Source organism: Conger conger, chromosome 11, assembly GCF_963514075.1.
Source record: "Conger conger chromosome 11, fConCon1.1, whole genome shotgun sequence".
In the NCBI taxonomy this organism is placed as follows: Eukaryota; Metazoa; Chordata; class Actinopteri; order Anguilliformes; family Congridae; genus Conger; species Conger conger.
This window is the reverse complement of record NC_083770.1, coordinates 30,685,794-30,707,144: the sequence shown is the minus strand read 5'-3', so window position 1 is coordinate 30,707,144 and position 21,351 is coordinate 30,685,794. Positions and strand designations below refer to the sequence as shown.

The following is a 21,351-nucleotide window of genomic DNA, read 5'->3' as shown; positions in this document are numbered from 1 at the left end:
AGCTAGTTTGAGCTAGCTAGCTTTCTGATCAGTTATTTAGCTAGTTTGCTTGAATAAATATAACATTTCACGGTGTTTGTAGTACTATGGAACCAATCTTTCCAGCAATTAAATGAAAGGAACCATGCTTGTCTGACCACGTTTAGAAGCGAGCAAAATGACTAATATTTTGGGACGTCAGGACTGCATTGACAGTCTTCGTAAAGATCTAACAGATCTTCAAGGCGCAGTTATAGAAGTTTTCTCCAAAACTGGATATGTGCGCTTCCCTTCTTGGAAGTTTCCTGACAAGCTATCCTGCAGTTTGGACATGGTTGAACTGTTAGATCAGTATGACTTCGTTGAAGGGGATGAAGAGTTCAGTCAGCATTCTCACATTGTTTTGCTAGAGCTGGTGATTGACAGGTATAATAGCTAACGTTAGCCTAGTAATGTAAAAGTATATGCAAAAATGTGTTATAGTTGCGGTAGAAAATTATTAACCAACCTCAGCTGCAAATGTTTAACAATTTCTTTATCTGAAAATTCTTGTTCATATTTTGTGTGTGCGTGTCTTTCTGTGTTCTGGGACCAGGATGGTACTGCTGCTGCAAAGTTTCAATGCCCATGCAGAATTGGTTCTGGGTGGCAACAGAAATAGTTCACGCATCCCGCAGACTAGTCCCCTTGGGTCCATTGGCCTAGTGACCAAACGCTACTGGAGTAATGTGGCCCTCCTGTGCACATTACTTCAGAATGTTCAGCAGGTCAGTATATGGTTATACTCTCAGCTAGTCTCACTTCTGAATAATTTATAACAATATTATTTACAGTAATATATAATCTAAATATATAATCTATGAATAAGAATAATGATAATAATGCATTTATTATTCATCAAGGCTTACCATTTTGCCTACAATCTATGTCAAGCCTCCAATAAAGTTAATATCATAGCGTGAAGTTTATTGCTGGGTGTTTTTGTGTCCATTCAGGAGAAGTCAAAAGAGAATGAAGAAGCCTCTGAAGAGAAGGCCGGCAAGCAGGTGAAAGCCAGCGGTAAGACAAAGATGCACATCTTGTCAGCTCCCCCTCAACAGAACCCCAGGAACAACCTCAACCAGCGAGTGTCCTCGGTGCCTCAGCAGAGTTCCTCAGGAGCAGGACCTAGAGTTTGCCCCAGAGTGCACAACATTTCCACAGACGTACGCACCGTGAGCAGCCAGACTGTGACGTCGGCGCTCGTACCCTGTGAGGCCTGCGCGCGGGTCCAGTCGAGCATGCGGGAGGTGAGCGACGCCCTGGTGGAGCTGTGTCAAATCCAGGGCCTGCCCTCCTCCCTGATGTACTTCCTGGCTGCGCTGGACGAGTCCCTTGAGCAGGGGCGGCTGTCGGCCGGCGACGTGGCGCAGTGGGCCGTAGAGCAGAGGCGGGACCTGGGGCGGCTGGGGAAACACCTGGCCAAGATGCGTGACACCGTGCAGCCTCTCAGGGAGAGCCTGGTGGCACTGGAGGAGGCGCGCGAGGAGCTGATGAAGCAGCTGGAGGAGGCGCAGGAGCAGCAGGCCAGGCAGAGGTCGCAGTACCAGGCTGGCCTGCAGGAGCACGATGTCAGGCTGCGGGAGGCCCAGTCCAAGAAAGAGGAGGCAGCGGGCAGACAGCACGAGGAGCTCAAGAAATGTGAGGTTTTGAGTCGGAAGAAAGTGGGCAGTAACTTTAAAGAAATTTAGGTTGTCAGGGGGCATTTCGTTTTAAACCAAGTATAGTGATGCAAAATGTTGCCTTTCAAAATGTTATTTGTTGTTTCTCTAAACATCATTTTAAGAAAGGTAATATCCTAGCAATGCTCTGTAGGCAGAGTTGGGGAACTACTGTCTGATCCCTGGACTTTCAACCTCTGTTTGTGGGGCAATAGTGGAGTACATTGGAGACAAAATTATGACACCTCACATGCTGTGTCAGTGACGAAATGTGTTGCCTTTCAGGTATCAAATCTCTGGAAAAGAAGAATGCAAAACTTCAGGCACAAATTGATATCCAGTCAGATACAATACACAGGCTTGGTAAGGACACCATCTCCCCAGTTCATATCCAACTATTAGCTGAATTAATCGTTGAGTGATATTTCAATCTTGAAGTGTCGGAGTGTCTGCTATATTATTGGCAGAATGTGTGAGAGATGGGCTGCAACAGGACGTGAGCGCCAGAGAAGAAGACCAGCAGGCCATTCAGAAACTGGAGGAGAAGATCCGGCTTCTGGAAGCGCAGCTGTTGGCCAATCAGACCCTACTGGACAAGGAGTCCGCCAAGTACCAAAGTGCCTGTCGACAGCAAGAGGTCAGCACACGCCCAGAGAGACCTGGATACAGATCTAAATTACATGAGTTAAATCACATGAAGCTTTGCTATGCTTACTCAATGCTTTTCAATAAATCTTTCTCAAAATCATCTTCCAGCTTCACATTAGCCAGGTTATGGTGTGTGTGTTTGGTGTGTGTGTTTGTGTATGTGAGAGTGTATGTGTCTGTGTTTGCCTGGCTGTGACCCCCTTTTTTTCCTGCTTGTGCGCAGTCCATGCAGTTGAAGCAGAAGGCCATGTTGGAACAAGTCGACACGCTGGACCGGGAGTGCGAGGAGATGCAGAGACGGCTGGGGGAGAGTGAGGAGGCCAAGGAGGACCTGCAGGAGAAAATGACACAAATGTTGGAGGAGAAGAACCAACTCAACGATAAACTTGCAGAACAGCAGGTATGCACACGCATACGTCGCACTGAACAGTATTAGTACACAGCATGCCATACAGCAGCACAAATCAGACTAGGCAATGATACAATAAACAGCCTGCTTCATTCATGTTATGTTTTACATTGCAGTGTACCACATAGTGACCAGTAAATTCTGCAGCAGTGCATGATACTGCACTGCTCCATACCATACTATGTCTAGAATGTGTCCTATTTTCTGCCACATTACTGCGTCCTTCCCTTGGCCCAGGTTACAGTGGTGCAGGATACTGTACTGTTCTGCATCATTACCATGTCCTCCCCTAGGCCCAGGTTGCAGGGGTGCAGGAGGAAAAGCAGGGCTTGCAGAGCCACATGGAGGACCTGCAGAGGACTGTGACGCAGCTGCAGGACGAGGTGCTGGAGCTGACCCACAGAGAGAAGCTGCTGGTTGCCTATCCCGAGCTCAGCGCCCTGGCGCACGGACCACCACAGAGTAAGACCGAGACTAACCCCCGGACCCTAATCCTTTCTACCACTGCCTTCATTTCTGGCAGTCCTTCTCCAGTGCTGCATTTGTCTTCATTGTGTTGCATTTGGCGCGCGTAATATAATCAGCCCGTACTGCAACAGCTGAAAGTATGGGGGTGGGAGGAGGTGTTATATTCACTGCAAAAGCCCCAAGATAAGTCAATCTGAAATTTTTTCTACTTGAGAGAAAAAATAAGATTAGACTAAAATGCTTGTTTAGGACAGTCATTATTTGCAGTGTTGTGTGTGCCGCAAGTGCTGAATTGGCTTTGGCGGGCGGAGGGGAAATGCGTGTGAGCTACGCGAGAGCTGCCTCCCGCTGATTCTCTTTGTGCTCTCCGGCAGGTACGGGGGACGTGTTCAAAGACATGGAGCAGCAGCTGCTGGCAAACAGCATGCGCATCCGGATTCTGGAGCAGCAGAACGCCACCCTGTGCAGCAGCCTGGTCAGGCTGAAGGACAAAGCCGAGCATGGAGACTTCAGCGTAGGCAGCCTGCACAACACACAGCACAATGACTGCACTGAACATGCATTAAATGCAGTAATATAACATTTGCACTGGAGAGCAGGTCACTCAGCGAAACTTGGCTCATTATATATAAGCCAGGGTGTTTTCACATATTTACCATTGGCAGGTAACATGTTAAAACAACAGGATAAGAACAAGGGTACAGCCAAAGAAGGAATGAACACACAACCCTTTGGTTTTGTTAACCATAGCACAGTATTGTTGCTCCCATTTCCATCAAAGCCTTAGCACTGACACTCTTTCACCTGGTTCCTCTCTGCAGTCGGCCTCTCCTCAGCAGCTGGGAGTCCCTTCTCTTCCACGAGCAGGCCAGGGGAACCCTGCCTCCACCATAGGCCATAATGCACAGTAAGTCATCAGAGAACACTGCAACATACACCACTCACTCAATAAACATCACACAGGTATGATGCTGAATGCAACATTCACTAATACGAATGTGTTTTTTTTTTTCTTCTCTGCACTAGCTTCATGTCGGGATTTGACTTCTCTTTTGTCTACTACTGGCACTGATTTTATTTTCATAATATGATACATTTACAGTATACAGATTGTGATTTTATATAATAATAATATCCATTGGTTGTCTCTTTCAATTTGTTGCTCATGGTCATTTGGGCATAATGTTCTCAAGCACGAAGATAGCCGGTCTGTTCTCACCACCTGTTTCCACAGCAGCCGTGTGCCCGGTCAGGGGGTGAAGCAGCAGGGGCTGGGGGATGGAAGTGGCCTTGCTCGGGCCGCAGAGACAGTGGGCCTCTGGGGTCCGCCATCCTCTGCGTCGTCACTGGCTTCTGTGGCCTCATCCTCAAAAATACTGCACCAGCAGACCCTTGCGCTCCTGCTCCCCCCCGAAGACGACGCCTCCAGAGCCTATGCCCGGGCACGCAACACTGCTCGAATGCGTAACAACAACATGGCTCCCAAGAAGAAGTGACATCATGACTGCTGAGTGAGACCGAGGTTAAACTGCAGTAGTTGAGGTTGTTCGACTGGCCTTATGACAATACCAGAGACTTACAGCCCTTCACAGGTCTGAGGAAGTGTCCAGTAGCACACAGCTGCTCTTTTTCTATGCTCAGGTAATGGCAATTCAGGAACACAGTTTATTCATGTCAGTTCTGAGAAAAATCTGCAAATGTATAACTAATGTATTAAAATTGAATGTATTACTTTAGAAAATAGTGTATAACATCACACAATTTTATGAATTGATCAACATACCTTTTATGGTACTTTTATGCATATACAGTATGTATTATAAACGAAAGAACTGCCAACGCATATCAAAATTGATGTCATTTTTATTTAAAATGTAAGTACCCAAAGCAAAAATGCATCAGCTCTTAACTTTTATTTATTTATCACATCACCAGTTCTGCCTTCAACGGTGAAATTGGTTACAGAATAAGTTCCATAAATGTACATAAATTATTAATAAACTGCTTTGTTTATTACGTTAATATTCTGGCAGCCTCTCTTGGTGAATGCAGAAAGTGGCCACTAGGAGTCACCGGTGTTACAGTAATAGAACTGAGCCCAAATGACTCTGTCATAGAGTTGTCTTTTCTTTTACAGTTAAAATAAAAAGGATGTCTTTTAATAATAATAATAATAATAATAATTTTAAAAAAATGTTTTAGTAAAAACGATCAATAGAAAGAACCTAAAAGATTAGGTTACTGAAAACAAAGAACATTCGGGTTAAGCTAAGTTAAAAACCGTCCTTTAACCCGATGTTTACAAATCAATAATTATTTTTGTTTGATAATATTCATTTCCTTAGTCGGAGCATAAACCCTTTGGATTTTGGTCACATTAGAACTGTGGCCACGGAACCAATGTGAGTTTTGCAAACATTTGCAAAGTCAAGATACAGATGAGCAAATGTCAAATCGTACATTAGCACACAAACGAAGATGAATTAAAGATGCCTAGCTGGTATACTGAAAAGAAGTCTAAATTTTTCTGGCAATTTGTTGTAAAATTAGTGCCTGGTGAAAAAGCCTACCCTCTACATTCTGTATAATAAGGAAGTGTATAATTAGAATGAATAGAAAGCGTTAGTTAGTAATATGAGACTGAGCTTATGAAAAAAAATGGGCGCAGCTTTAGTACTACTGATGACTCACTTATTTGAACCAATCATTTTGTTCTATGGTGGAACGCAAAATCTTTTGATTGGTTAAGACACGTCAGTTACAAACATCTCACTATAGACCCACCCATTACGGGCTACATGGAAGCTCCATATCCCATCACTGGCGTTACCACTGCGCGGTCTGCCAGCTGGGACCACATAAGATGCAGTGGCGTGCACAGACATTTTGGGGGGCAGGCGCTCAAGTAAGAAAAAAGGGCACCCCTCTCTTATTTATTGAAAAAAACGTTACATGTTGTACTTACTTACGTATTTATTTATTTCAATACTCATGCACTCATGCAGATGTTTAATACTCAATAAGTATCTACAAAATTGCTATCGATTCACACAGAGACGAAGGTCTTTAGCATGCACTATTGTCAGTCTAGCTTTAAAACTGAGCCCTCTGAGACTAATGTCGGGCGCTGGGAGTTTAAGAGAACAAGTGACTTTTTTCGAGGCTGACTGCTGCTGTATTTAAAGAGTGGTCTAATTTCAACATTGACAAACACTGGCGAGTTAGTTTTCCGACTAACTTAGGGCAAACACTATCGTAACCTTACCTGACTGGCTGTCATGTCAGGTGGATGCTGCTGCAGGGCACTCAGTTTGTGTGGCAGCTGCTTCAACAAGAAAGTCGAAAAGGGAGGGCGGGTGAGGTCTCGCAGAATTACAACTCAAATGCAATTTTCGGGCATTATTATATGCTTTTAATTGAGAATTGCTGCCATGGGCCACATTAAAAAACTGAAATATAAAATATGAAATTAATAAAAAATGTCTTTCAAAAAGGGCACTTATCTGGTCAGAGGGCAAAAGGGCAGGTGCTTGAGCACTACCTGGGGTCTATCTGTGCATGTCCCTGATAAGATGTCACTCTCCCTAAAGCATGACATAAGAACTGCTTAATGACATGAATAAACACACGGTTAAGGAAATGATCCAATCATTTTATTGGCTGGCATTCTGGACTAAACGCCAAAACTCAGTACAGTAACATGGCGTTATTCAAAGGATAGTAATTGTCAGTGGAATATTGCGCACAACCTGAAATCAGATGTTTTCTGAATACGTAATAAAACACGATTATTAAAAAAATATAAAGAATTCGAATTAAAAATATATTTAGTGACGGTAGCCTACATTACCCTGTTTATATGTGGTTCTCCCTTATTATAACCGGCAAGAAAAACTATCTGGACATAAGCGATTCATTTTTTTATTTTTTTATTTACATTGTAAATATAAATTGTAAATACACGAATAATGATTTTAAATGGAACATGCTCTGAATAAAGTGGGAGGTGCTTGGTGCTGAGTAATCAACACAGCACACGACTACAATAGCAAGGCAATTTGCCACGGATAATGCGCTTGCGCCTTCCCTAGTACCTTTGCAGGAGGTTTCCATGACAACTCACAAGTTAGAAGTAGAGACAGTATTGGGGCCCTGTTGTCAAGTCTGTTTGAACATGGATATTTACTTCTGTTAAATCTTGAGTAAACAGAACAGAACAAGAACAACAGAACAAGTTTCCTAACATAGATGACTCTTGCCCACGCTTTCATCGCCATTATTTCCTACTTGTATATCTCTGCTCTAAGCTGTTGGGGACGCTGCACGACCAAAGCAACAACTCAATGTATGGCATGTGTTTTAATACCTTTTAAAACAAAAAGAAAGCACTCCACATGGTCAATAGTTTGCTGTTCAGTTTAAAATAAGCTACTCCTTTCTCTTACTCATTGTTGCATTTGCCTGATTTCCTTCAGTACATCTGGTGCAGTATAGGCTATTTTAAGTGCATTTCCCGGTCAAATAAATAAAATGGAAAATTAATAATAAATATCTCAATCATCCCATCAAAAGAGACACTCACTTGCATGGGCAGAAACTGGTGTGGCCAGTCTGTGAGTTGCCTGGGAGACTCTCAGCTTTATCTTGACACTTGTAGTTAATGTGTCTACATTTTTGTAATCAACATATTAAGACAGAACAACAAGGAACTGCGATAGTTGCCAGCTAGGGTTGCCCCCAGAGCTGTTTTACTTTCTGACATTGTGTGCTGCTGGCCACTCTAATAACAAACCTGCAATCAGTTGTGTTGTTAAGCTTAATGAAAAAAAAGAAGGAAGATTTTTCAGTTACGAGACATGAATAAGATTTGGCAGTACGAACTAGGAGCAAAGTATTGTAATACATTTTTTTTTACAACAGAATGGCATGTCTGGAATTCATTACATGTCAGAGTTAGAAGAGATGGGCAACACTGTAATGTTTGTAGTGAGTGTTATATGTTCCCCTGGTCCCACTAGCTTACTAATTTCCCAGGACCAGTGTTTCCATCGGCCACCTTACCAAGGGGATTTGGCTTTCCCTATACTTCAGACATAAGCACTTTGATTGGGGTAATTATACAAAGCATTCCCCAGTCAAGCGTAAAAGTGACTTTAGTGCACAGAAAGGAAACAAGGCCGAGCCCTGTCTAAATTGCATATACTGAACTGCTTGGATACAATGGCACAGCGACATAAATTGGAGTAACATCAAAGCTTAACGATTTGGGAAACCACTTAGTAATAACATGATACACAGTACTGCTTCATACCATTTATTTTTCACTAAATACAACAGTGTGTTAAAGAAATGCCACAGAGAGTAATAAGGAAATGCCAGTGTGCACAGAGAAGGCAGGTACATTTTGGCCCTGTCTGAAGCGCAGAATATGGTGCTTGATGACACCAAGGTACACAAACAGACAGACAAGAGGCACCAGGTTTTCCAACAGAGACACCATCTCTCTCATTCAACAGCTATTACCTGCACACGGACAGTGGGGGTAGTTCAGCTGACACACAGGGGCAGAAAATCACATGGATAGAAAAGGAGGGTTTTTTTCCTTATTATTTGAGTATATTGTAAAAAAAACTAAAACACCATGGCTTTATGTAATGTTTTGGTCCTTGCTCCTGAGAACCACCCATTCACTGGACGTAATAGAGAATACTCATTTTGCTAAAATCCAATTTGATGTCATAAAGATGTATATATTCATAAGTTCGTTCAGTGACATACTTTAATTTAAAAAACAAATAGTAAAACTACTAAAACAATCACAAAGCTGAGGATACGAAGTGATTAAAAAAGATTTCACAACCTACAAATTTTGCATTTCGGACAAGCTTTTGGGAATGCATCTGTACTGGGTATTATATCATTATATAATATATATTGTTATATGATATCATATTATATCATTAAGGCCATTGGTTACTTGTGTCACCTTATATATTTATATACTGTACATATAGGTACAAAATTACAGTTCAGTTGCAAGATGGTCTAAGCAAAGTGGAAAAGGTTGAGTTTGTAGGGTCAGAGTGAAACACAGATACTAGGTGAGAGCACAGAAGAAGGCCAAAAGAATGGTTTACTTCACACAAGTGCTGTGAAACAAGTTAGAAAAGGGCTGCACCTTTATCCAGGGGGGTCTGAATCACATCTTGGCTTCCATACTGTGGTGTAGTCACCAACTTGCAGAAACATCCGTCCATTGATGCCAAGGCCAAGTACTGTGAGAAGACTGTGTTGGCTGGGCTGTGATGTATGCTCCCCCATCCTACTGTAGGCGAAAGTGATCAGACAGCATGAGTGATCAAGGCTGAGGGAGTGGTCACAGAGACCGTGTGCCTAATCTAGGTCAGGCTCTGGAAAGCAGCCAAAGGGTGCTCTGGAAATCTGTCAGATTACCGCAGCCGCGGGAGGATTTATCTCTCATCCTGGGAGCCTGGCATCGTTGGCAGGACACCACATCCCCTGCCTGTAAAAATCCTCCAAGTAACACTGTCCCACTGCACCCTATGCATTTGTGCTTCCGGGTGGTATGTTATGCAACTAGTGCAGCTGCCCTGTTTTCCATGTTAAGGACAGGCAGACCACAGTAGCTGAAAACAATTAATGTGCTTAGATACCCATATTTCATCTCCAGGGCAGATACTCATGTGTTGCTGCTTCTCTGACACATAAGACCTCCCCCTGCTGCACTCCTCTCCTTCAGATTAGGGCAGTGGAGGTCATGAGATTCTTGTGCAGGAGACTTGGTGAGAGTCTGAGAAGCCAGCTGGAGGTTAAAAGCAAAGAATGAGTGACCCGTGACAGAGTTTCAAAAGCATGGGCCTGGTGGGGGAGGACTTGGGTTGTGGAAGGAGGGAGCCTCTACTAGGTACAAAAATGTACCTGACAGCAATGGCAAAAGACTGCTTTAAAAGGACAACAAAGTCCTTGAGAAATATGTGTGCAATTATTGAGCCATTGACATTAAAGTGGCAGGTAACAAAGCTAGCTTAAAATAAGAAACACAACAATGCCTTTGAGTGAACGGCCAGAGTGACATTAAACATGACTAAAACAGTTGTAAAACAGAAAAAATACAGAATGTATACAAAAATACCACAAATAAAGACAACTATACCAATTGACAACACCAGTAAAATAAATAAAAATGAATAAATAACAAATGTGTGGTAATCTAGAAAATGGAAAGGGAACACATTGGGGCGGAGAACTGGTCGGACAGCTGTGGCTGGATACACACAGCCTGTTATTACAGTCATGCAATATTCATGTATTACATTGTATGTATTAGATGTCGTATCTGGTTTCCTTTCAACAGCTAAACCTGCATGACAGCCTTTCAGCACCTTGAAAGACTTTTTTTATGAAGTAATTTTACTCAGCAGACTACACTCCTGATTAACTCCTAAGCTGTGCCCTTTTCCCACAGACGACAGGGAGAATGAAGCCAAGCTCCTTCTGAAGCACCAACAAGTCTGAAGGAGGTTCTTATCAGATTCCTATCAGAAGCTAGAGAATAAATCTCTGATCCTTGATGCCACTGCCTGTGTGATTTCAGTTTTCATGAAAGCTGTGCTTTCAAAAAAAGCTGTGCCAATTGAGCACATGAATGTAGGTAACTGATATGTCTGACGTGAGAACTGACCAATAAGCTGAGAATTGTTGCCGATTGTGTGAGTTGTGTGTGATTGTGTGAGATGTGTCAGGATTGTGTGTGATGTGTCAGGATTGTGTGTTATGTGTCACGGACATATCGCTCAGCTGTCAATCAGACACATACGCACACATTCACCGCGTGGATAATTCTGAACTCACTTATAATGTTACATTTAAATGGATGGAACCAGAGAGAACTGGATCCAAACACTGTAGGAAGATGCCATGCCACAACAAAACTGACTATATGCCCTTCTGGGCTTTACTGAACATACAGATACAGAAATTATAATAAATAAATGACTAGAGTGAGACAAAAAGCTGAACTCTTTGGTTGCCTGTAACTGGTTGATGATTTCTGGAGGGGAGAGGCATTTGTCCGGTCCCCCTTTTAAATATTCATGTCGGACAATCTAATGTGAGACAGCAGAGGACCGGAGAAGTGTAAAGGCAAAATAGAGGAACAGGAAATTAGTGTTAAAGTGGAGGTTAAGGAAACTGCATTTAAGCATTCTTCTGTGATGTGAAATATGGTATATGAATATCCCACTGCTTAATACTGCACAAAACAGAAAAGGAAAATTGAATGTACACATACAGTATGCAATACAGTGCATACATATCTATATGTGTGCACTATATTATAACAAGGAAGCAGAGGTCTGATCCCATTCTGAGATGCAGTTGCTTTCAATGGCTGACATAACATACAATCTGTGCCAATACAGTACAGCAGGAATAAGGGAAGGATTTAAAGCAAAAGGAGAGCAGTAGAAATGGTCCCTTGTTTGATTGACATTGTGGTCTCCCACACACATCATCTCTTGCCCTGCTGGTCCTCAGAGGTGGGGGCTGGGGTATGCCCGGGCGTGGTCTCGCTCTGGGCATCCGGCTGCACTGCCTGCACTGTCTCTACCAAGCTGCCACTAGGGAGCACGACGTAACGTGCTGCCACGTCGCGCTGCTGGGGCTCCCTCAGGCCCTCCTTACTGTGCCAGATCCCATAGCCAAAATACACCAGCAAACCTGCCAAGACACAAGCACGCATTACGGATAGCCACATAATGCCCGCACACACACACACAGACACACGCACACACAGACACACACACACACACACACGATGGATCAGAGATACCAAAAGGACCACAGAAACTGTGTTATGCTGAGTCATGACATGCACAGATGAACTCAGGCCATACACAAGCATGCGGACATTCTATATGAAAACGAATCACCGTTTTTGCACAAAAAAATAAAGCAGTACAGGACAAAATTTGGGTTGCATGGTGAATCAGAAGCACTGGAACAGAGCCTGGGATAGAACACTGCTACTGTTATTTAATAGCTAGCCAAGCATCTCTATCAGGCAGTTAGCCGCACAGCTGATGCTCAGGGGTGCCTGCTCGATTGCCTAAATAAAAAAAAGAATGCAAACTGCGGCAAAGATGATACAGGGACAGGGTTATGGCAGACAGCTATGGAGGCAGACAGGTGTGTTTAAGGGGCTAACTGAGAGGAAAAATAAGCCTCTGCAGCTAATCGTGTCTGCTGGCTGATCTTCTTTACAGAAACCACAGCCTATTAACCCTGTTCTTCATTAACCTCAGGCTCAGTGAAAACTGGCAGGACAGCGTAAAGACACTTATAAACAATATCTTTCCTGAAATGAATATGTAAAATTAAGAAAAGTAGGGGAAGAGAGGGTTTTTTTTTAAATGCATCTACGATGATTCATTGTTTGCATTATAGCGAGTGTCTGTACACTCTAGTGGACTGGTCTAATTAGTGTGCCCTAGTTCAACATCCAATTGTTGTATTGGGTCACATCATTGTATTTGAACCTACACCTGGATGAAGTGACATTTGTACTGCTGAACAACAAAAGGTATTTCAAAATGAAGCCTCAGAGAGTGGTTGGGTGTGACAGGGTGAGGTATTCTTCTGCTATACCCTCTTCAATCAAGCATTACTTAAAACATATCAAAGCACTATTGCCATACATAATTTTCCACTCCAGGGATAAATATAAATATAATGTATATTTATCATTTTGAAGACAGGGCCTGAGCACAATGCATTTCCTATCACAACCATTGTTTTGCAGATTTAAGTTTTAAATCTATAAAATGGTTTAAAAATAATTGGTTCACAGGTGTGACGGGGGCCAGCGGCCATTTTACCTACAACCAGCCAAACAGAGAAGCGGACCCAGGTAAGAGCGCTGAGCTTCAACATGAGGAAAATGTTGAGCAGGATACTTGCTCCGGGAATCAAGGGGACCAGAGGAACCTGAGGAATAGCAAAACGCAATGGACTCAGCTCTAGGTTTATTTTTCTAAATGATTGATTTATCCTTTATTTATACAGGAAGTCTCATTGAGATGAATATCTAATTTGAAAGAGAGAGCTGTGAACAAATAAACACATATAGGGGCGACATGGCTCAGGCAGTAAGAGCAGTCGTCTGGCAGTCGGAGGGTTGCTGGTTCGATCCCCCGCCTGGGCGGTGTCGAAGTGTCCCTGAGCAAGACACCTAACCCCCAAATGCTCCTGACGAGCAGGTCGGGGCCTTGCATGGCAGCCAATCGCCGTCGGTGTGTGAGTGTGTGTATGAATGGGTGAATGGAGAAGCATCAATTGTACAGTGCTTTGGATAAAGGCGCGATATAAATGCCTGCCATTTACCATTTACCATATAGTTGGAGGGTTGCCGGTATGATCCCGCACTAGGTGTCTCAAAGTGTCCCTGAAGACACCTAACCCCCAATTGCTCCTGACAAGCTGGTTGGAGCCTAGCATGGCAACCAATCACAATTGGTGTGTGAGTGTGTGTGATTTGGTGAATGAGAAGCATAAATTGTACAGCACATAAATTTACCATTCAACATTCACATGCCAGTCAGGTCAAAGTTCATCTGGCTAACTGACAAAATAAAGGAAACTGTAACCATAATAGCAGTTTCTGTGAGGTTCTCTGTGGAGTACGCACTTTTGGCCACAGTAAGGAAGGGCAAACATGCCAATATTACTTGTCAACAACACACCCTCCTGAACAAATTTCTGTACCTAGGTTTAGAAACAGCTGGTAGCAGGTTGACCAGTTAGACCAGCTCCATACTCAACATGGTTTGACCAGCTCAAGCTATGTTCTGAAACATAGTCATAGCTGGATTTTACCGTCTGGAAAAAACGGAATGTTTAGCAGTTTAACACAGCTCTGGCTGACTAATTCGCACAACAGAAAAGCAGAGTGTCTGCTGCTCTTGAGGACAGCTTGTCTTTACTCCTCAAACCAGACAAAAACAAAGACAGGCTAGCTGCAATTCAGTCCTGCATGGCGGGATGAGTGTGGCATTGTGCCTGTTGGGGTACTGATGTCGACTTGGATTAATCAAATCTACACAGAGCCAAAAAAGACCTCAGTAAAAAGATACATTGGAAGCTGCAGGAGGCTAAGTGGCAATCTCATCTAGGAATGAAACATTATCTACAGTGCAGACATTGAAACTTTAGTCATTATTTTTCATGAGTTCATAAGAGAAGTAAAATGATACAAAAAGTCAAATCATGATCTGAAATGTGTTTAACACAAATATGAAAGGCCCTCTCCAGAATGGGGATGCGAGTATGATACTGGAGCAAAATGTGGGAGATGATGGACATATGATGGACTGTTCATGTGAGTCCATGTGTGAGCATATGTCAATAGGTGGAGGGCAAGAATGCTGGTCTGTCTGAGTATTAGTGAATTTCTGCAAGTGTGTATAGCGGTGCACGCTTGAGCTTGGCTCACCTGGAAGGTCTTGGTGCTTGGCTGCTGCTCATGGACCCAGATGAGGCCTATGCTCAAGAGAAATGCCAGGCCAAACACCACCACAAGCAGGGAGATGCTCCACACCGGCAGCTGCAGCTGGTTGTTTCCGAACACGAGAACGGCACAGAGGGACACCGCGCTTACTAACAGTGCCAGCACTGAGAAGGCCACCACCTCCCCTGGCTCACAGTCTCCCAGGACCCGGCCCAGGTGGGGCTCCCAGTAGGCCTTCAGCTGCCCTGGAGCCCGCCGCTCTTTGGTCTTCTTCTGCATCTCCACCAGCTGGAGCTTGTCAGAGAAGGACTCATACTCCTTCAGCTCCCCACTCTCCTGGGCCATCGTCTGGACATCGGAGGCAGTCGGGGATGGCTCAGGATTGGGGTTGGAGGAAGAAGTGGAAGACTGCTTGGAGCTTGACTTCTCTGGCTGAAAACGCAGCACGATTATGCTGGCTGCCACGAAGGTGTAGGCCAGGAGGGTGCCGATAGAAAGGAACTGGACAAGGGCCTCCAGGTCAAAGATGAGAGCCAGAAGAGCCATGAGGCTCCCGAAAACCATGATGGCGATGACAGGCACCTTGGTGACAGGGTTAACCCTGGAGAATACTGAGAAAAACAGGCCATCCTCTGCCATGGCATACACTATCCGGGGCAGGGAGAACAGGTTGCTGAGGAGCACTGTGTTCATTGCTGAAGGTGGGAGAAGGAAACACATGATTACTTTTAAGGTCAAATTCGAGCAAAGCCATTCAAGTTCTACGACTAATAGTTTGAATAACTGTTTCATGAAAACTGCTTAACTTGTTTCAACACAGTTAGGGCAGTGGCTACCAGGTAGGATTACCCCAAGGTGCATTAGGCAGTATATTTTCCTAGACAATCCTGTTCTGCTCATAAATTGACTGCCTCTCCAAATACAAACTTCAATATCAGTACTATCAAGAAGTATAACTGTCATATTAACATTTCAGTAATTACATTAGTCATAACATTTCACCAGATTTTTATGTGGAAGATGATGTACACTTAAGGGATCACTTTAAAGCAATCACATGTGCACTTGTGTCTGTCAGATGAAGTTGTTTTGCCACGCTATATAATAAAGATGTTTTGCTGAAGAGGTGCTTAAGCAAAAACAATACGAATATGTAAGCACATGGCTGGAACCTGTACACCAGCTTGATAATATTCAATCAGCCAATCATGTGGCAGCAAATAAATACATAAAAGCATGCAGATGTGGTCAAGAGGTTCAGCTGTTGTTCAGACCAAAACAATCTCTATGAATGGTGCGAAAAACAAAAAAAACATGCAGTGAGCAGCTATTCTGCGGGCAAAAACATGTTGTTAACAATAGAGGTCAGAAGAGAAGGGCCAGACCAGTTGAAGCTGACAGGACAGTGACAGAAACGTGCAAATAACCACACATTACAACAGTGGTGTACAGAAGAGCATCTCTGAACACACAATGCCTCAAACCTCTAAGTGGATCAGCTACAACAGCAGAAGACAGACGGGCAGAAACTCACCACAGATGGAGCCAACGGCCACAATAAAGCCGGCCCAGCTGTAGCCTCGGCGAAAGAAGGCATCAGAAAGGGCAGAGTTAGGATCCAGCGTGTGCCAGGGCACCATGAGGGTAAGCACTGTTGAGACCAAGATGTAGGCAGTGGTAGCCAATGCCAGAGAAATAGCGGTGGCGATGGGTACAGCCTTCTGGGGGTTCTTGGCTTCTTCACTTGAGGCTGCGATGACGTCAAAGCCCACAAATGCATAGAAGCAGGTGGCTGTGCCTGCCAGCACTCCAGACAATCCGAAGGGGGCGAAGCCTCCCTCCTTCATGCTCCAGTTGATAGGATCGGCCAGAATGAAGCCAAAGATAAGGATGAAGACGATGACTACCATACTAACAACAGAGAAGATGTGGTTGAGCAGGGAGGAGACACGCACCCCGAAGGAGATGAATAAGGTGGCCACCAGCAGGATGCCGGCGGCCAGCAGGTCAGGGTAGTGGGCGATGAAGGGCACATCCCAGCGCATGATATGAGTCTCAGTGAAGTTCTGGATGGCATGGTTGAAGATGGAGTCCAGGTAGCCGCTCCAGGCCCGGGCAACGGCGGCGCCGCCAATCATGTACTCCAGTATCACGTTCCAGCCAATCAGGAAGGCCCAGATCTCCCCCATAGACAAGTAAGTGAACATGTAGGCAGAGCCTGTCTTGGGAACGCGGGCCCCAAATTCTGCATAGCAGAGGGCGGCCATGAGCGAGGCGATTCCCGCGATGAGGAAGGAGAGCACCACAGAAGGGCCGGCTGTGTCCTTGGCAACAGTGCCAGTCAGGACGTAGAGCCCCGAGCCCACCATGCCGCCCACGCCCAGCAGTGCCAGGTCCACCGTGGACAGGCATCGCTTCAGTGATGTGGCCATGACGTCATCATCCAGGGTCTTCAGCCGGTTCAGCTTCTGGCAAAAGCGCACACCCGGGGCACAGCCCCGTGCACAGTTCTCCATGGTAACTGTAGTGATCAGGAGGCAGTCCCCAGAGCCACTGCGGGTGCCCACTGAGGAAACGCAAGGACCAGGAAGGGTCAGGTGATCACGCTGGATGCATTGTCCAAATCACCTGTAACTAAGAAACCCGACATTAATGATGTGCCACCCAGTTCTTATAACACATCTGTCAATTTGTGCAGCATAGATCCAATTTGAAATTAAATATATTCCTTTATATTAGTTTTCTCACACTTTACTATGCTTAATCATAATTGTAAGCCTATCCAATAAATGAAATGTCCTCTGTCAATTTACAATCTCACAAAGCACACAGAATCTGAAATACGGGTTTGAAACATGTGAAGCATTTGAAGTATGTGGCAAACCCATAAACTGAGGAATACCTCAAGAGTTAGTTTCATCAAAGTTAAACCATTTCTTGCTTATATACTGTGAACTCTTATATGGGTCTGAAATTAATTGCAGAATAGTTATGTAACCATTTTCAGCTGTGTGCAATGGCTGTAATGACATCATGCAGTGAAATTATCATCCCTATAAATTAAAAACTGATGTCAATGTCTGGCAGTTATACCCTTGAAATAATGCATGATGGCATTCCTAACTCCCTTGGCCAGATAATCTAGAAATATCATCTGCAGTTACTATAATAAATACATTTTAACCTCACTTTCCCTTTCATTCTCTCTTGAACTCCAAACACACCGGCTGGAACTGAACCATGTCTAACCACAGGCCCTTAAAGGCACTCTCAAGTTAAACATGGAGCTACCATAGGAGTTGCAGTTTGCAGTGTCATTCAGCTCTTCAATAGTCAGCTCAGCTGAGGGATGAATCATTACCCGCTCACCACCTGTGATTAAAAACCCACTGCCAGAAGCCATTCTCCCATAAAGCGACATCTGCACTGCTTCTTATCATCAAGAGATTAAATATAGAAACCCATTTGTACAAGATGGAGATACCACTCTACAACGACTTTCAACTGAGTGGAAAGAGAGAACATGAACACAGATGCCTCTCCTTTTACTCTGCCTGTCTGAGTCGAGTATCTACATCCTCACGTGAGGGCCAGGGGGCAAAGGAAAAGACACCCCATAGGGTCTCAGGATTACAAACACTGTGAGCATGTTCTGTCTTAACCGGGAGGGTGTCATAAGACGTAGGAACTGAGAGGTAATGGTGGGCCTGCACAAGGAGCTGTCTCTTCACCCAAAACAATGTTCCAATATTTCATGTTAAAGGCGAGCAATGAAGCACAGCAGAATAATGGCTTCCTTGCCTTTCATTGGTACAACCCTGGTCCACATGTTGCAAAGGCAAACGAAAGCCTAGAATCAAGACTAGATACCGAGACTTTCCTATACCTGCACTAAGGAAGTGATTGAACACACCGGATGAATCAGTCAAGTGAAGCCATTTGTCTGAATTATTATTGCCCCTTGAAATGGTGGGACAATGGATACATTTCAACGTGGTGAAACCAAAATGTCTAAAAATACTATTAATAAGATGAAAATCAGCACTAACCACATGTGAATTGTTTACTCACAAATGTATGTTGTGGAGTACAGAGCCAAATAAATTGAAAAAAAAAAACCGTATACAGTGAGCTGTATACGTCTTCTTTACTGCCACGTGGCCTTCCCTCTATACCTGGGAATATAATCCTGACCATACTGATTGCCAACTGTAGCTGGGTGCCCTGCACAGTTTGCCATAGCATCACACCCAGGGATGAAATAAAATAAATAAAATACTATAATTACTAAAACTTATTACGACTCATTGTGGATATAGGCAAACAGTTTCAGGATATGCCCCGGTACTTTCTTTCTAAGCATGTGTACCATGAATGTATTACTACAATGAATTAGTACATATCAAATAGCACAACACATTTACACAAATAATCCCAAAAGGTATTAGATGCCCTTGAAATTCGTATTTTATTGTCAAACTTTATATGAATCAGAGATCACCTGAATGAAAAGCTTTAAATGAACCACTAGGATAAGTACTAAGAATTAAGTACTGCATACAAACAGCAATGAAGACATGGGTTAGCCTACATTTCCGTCTGCCAAATGAAAATATGAAGAAAATACATTCATATTCTCCAATAGCCTACATTATCTCGTATACATTCAGATGCCCCTTCAAATATATGAGAAATAACTATAAATGCTTGAATCACCAACACGTCACGTGCTTTGGATATTCTCGCGGTTTAAAAATAAAACCTGTTCATCATTCCCGGAATAACCAAAGTAAAGGGAGATTTAAGAATTCTGGAAACAGCAGAAGGCATAACTACAAATATACGGTGGATTAATAGGTATGGCAGAGTGCAGACCATCACTGGTGAAAAGAGGGATGCCGCGTTTCCACTGTAACGCCGGACAGAAGGCGACTTCACTAGGCTGTAAACCTGGTTAACATGAGCCTATACGCATGCTTTTTCCGCTCCAAAGGATCTATCATATAATTACACAAACAACTCACCCCTTTCCTTAAACCAGACCGATAACAACTATATGGAATGCCTTGTGTTTGAATCAGCCTCATCAATAATGTAAAACAAAATGGAAACGTCTGCCATGGTGAAAGCGAATTATCAGAAAGATTAAAGCTATGTGTATGCTTAATTTACGGATGAGAAGATGTTCGAATAAATATAGCTAGCTATATTACATTCTCACCGGCATTCAGCAATCATAAAAATGAAAGGTGTATGCGCTGATGTCAAAACGCCGCGAATAGCTCCATCGCTGATTTTCAGAACAGTTGTGCAAGGAATAGGCCACGATATGCGGACGGACTTCACAGGAATAATAAGCGAAATGTTACCTATATTTCCGAATTGAATGATGTAACGCAGCGTTCAGTCTGGCTTGATACAGCAGAACAGCGCACCTCCAGTTTGTTGCCGATTAGAAGGTGGAGCAGGAGGACACTGAGCTAGTCGGTCTTAAAGGGACAGCGCATTATTATTCAGTTGAGATGGCCTCATTTTTTAAACGTTTAGAGGGTTTGAAAAGCCTATTTACCGCACAGGTTTGAACCTAAACTACAGGTCTAAACCGATTTGAACACACACAAATATACTTAACTTTTTACTCTAAATAGCACAAGTAATACGTATTATCGTCAGTATTGGATATTAAATGGGTATTAGGCTATAACACTAACATATGCATGAACGAATAATTTCGAGATCAAAACAACCAACCAAATGTACAGTACCAGTCAAAAGATTGGACACACCTTACCTTTTTCTGGATTTTGTGATTAATGTTTTATTTCCACTGTTTGTAATCAAGCAATTCATATGTGGGCAAAGTGCAGATTCTCATATTTTATTAAACCATGTTTTTATTTCAGACTCTGATATCCAGACTCCGGTGATGTTGATAGGTCACAGACATCAGGAAGTAATGCTATGCAATGGATATGCAAACAAATACAAAACATGACCATTTTATTTGACATTGTTAAATTGTCTCAAACATTGAAGTGGGAGGTGATGTATAAAAAGTGCTGTAATTACTACATGGTGCAACCAAAATGTATAAAAACATGGTTTAATAAAATATGAGAATCGGCACTTTGACCACATATGAATTGCTTGATTACAAATAGTGGAAATAAAACATTAATCAAAAAATCCATAAAAGGTCAAGGTGTGTCCAAACTTTTGACTGGTACTGTATATAGTTTCAGTTTACTTTTGCTATTAACTTCCCAGTTACCTTTGTCGTATTTTAAAAAAGAATGCTTTAAATTAACGTGACTGACATTGGCAGTTCCAATTCCAATGAAATAAAATAAAAACTTGAATGAGGGGATTGCTGCACTCTGGTAAATGTTTTTAAAATGCAACAAATCAAAGGGAATTGGTAGTATTTTTATGGTTTGAGGCATTGCAGTTTTCATAATAATAAAAAATAAATTAAATAAACAAGGTAATTATGAGACATCAGTGCCTGGGTTTCCTTATTTGCCAATTCTAGTTTGTTTTGTGAACTAGAAGTTAAATGCAAAAGCTAGGCAAAGAAGTCAAGTTCAACCTGCCGTTAATTCAAGATTGCGTACATAGTGCAC

At 43.1% G+C, this 21,351-nt stretch overlaps 2 protein-coding genes across 4 annotated transcripts; one reads left to right on the top strand and one right to left on the bottom strand.

The window, feature by feature from the left end:
• The first annotated feature begins 17 nt into the window (after positions 1-17).
• ccdc157 (coiled-coil domain containing 157) lies at positions 18-5,226 on the top strand. Its single transcript, XM_061259635.1, has 10 exons — positions 18-405; positions 575-746; positions 975-1,659; positions 1,965-2,042; positions 2,147-2,316; positions 2,551-2,727; positions 3,030-3,198; positions 3,579-3,718; positions 4,026-4,111; positions 4,439-5,226. The coding sequence occupies exons 1-10, from the start codon at positions 158-160 to the stop codon at positions 4,698-4,700; spliced, it is 2,187 nt and encodes a 728-aa protein (XP_061115619.1). The 5' UTR covers positions 18-157; the 3' UTR covers positions 4,701-5,226.
• Positions 5,227-11,163: 5,937 nt separating this feature from the next.
• On the bottom strand, positions 11,164-20,179 carry slc7a4 (solute carrier family 7 member 4). 3 transcript variants are annotated; one of them, XM_061261877.1, is made up of 5 exons: positions 20,098-20,179; positions 16,263-17,356; positions 14,714-15,423; positions 13,101-13,209; positions 11,164-11,943 (listed from the first exon to the last, which is right to left on the bottom strand). In XM_061261877.1, the coding sequence occupies exons 2-5, from the start codon at positions 17,242-17,244 to the stop codon at positions 11,735-11,737; spliced, it is 2,010 nt and encodes a 669-aa protein (XP_061117861.1). In that variant the 5' UTR covers positions 17,245-17,356; positions 20,098-20,179; the 3' UTR covers positions 11,164-11,734. The 3 variants fall into 3 exon arrangements, with proteins under 3 accessions (XP_061117861.1, XP_061117859.1, XP_061117860.1); XM_061261875.1 differs by having other exon boundaries at positions 16,263-17,362; positions 20,098-20,178; XM_061261876.1 differs by lacking the exon at positions 20,098-20,179 and adding an exon at positions 19,950-20,076 and having other exon boundaries at positions 16,263-17,362.
• Between the last annotated feature and the right edge of the window lie 1,172 nt (positions 20,180-21,351).

Excerpts from the sequence above, each read along its gene's own strand:
- ccdc157 (XM_061259635.1), top strand. The coding sequence starts at position 158 with ATGACTAATATTTTGGGACGTCAGGACTGCATTGACAGTCTTCGTAAA. Across the intron at positions 1,660-1,964 it reads GCACGAGGAGCTCAAGAAAT|GTATCAAATCTCTGGAAAAG; the intron begins GTGAGGTTTTGA and ends GTTGCCTTTCAG. Across the intron at positions 3,199-3,578 it reads GGCGCACGGACCACCACAGA|GTACGGGGGACGTGTTCAAA; the intron begins GTAAGACCGAGA and ends GCTCTCCGGCAG.
- slc7a4 (XM_061261877.1), bottom strand. The coding sequence starts at position 17,244 with ATGGAGAACTGTGCACGGGGCTGTGCCCCGGGTGTGCGCTTTTGCCAG. Across the intron at positions 15,424-16,262 it reads GGCCGTTGGCTCCATCTGTG|CAATGAACACAGTGCTCCTC; the intron begins GTGAGTTTCTGC and ends TCCCACCTTCAG. Across the intron at positions 11,944-13,100 it reads CTCTGTTTGGCTGGTTGTAG|GTTTGCTGGTGTATTTTGGC; the intron begins GTAAAATGGCCG and ends GTGTCTTGGCAG.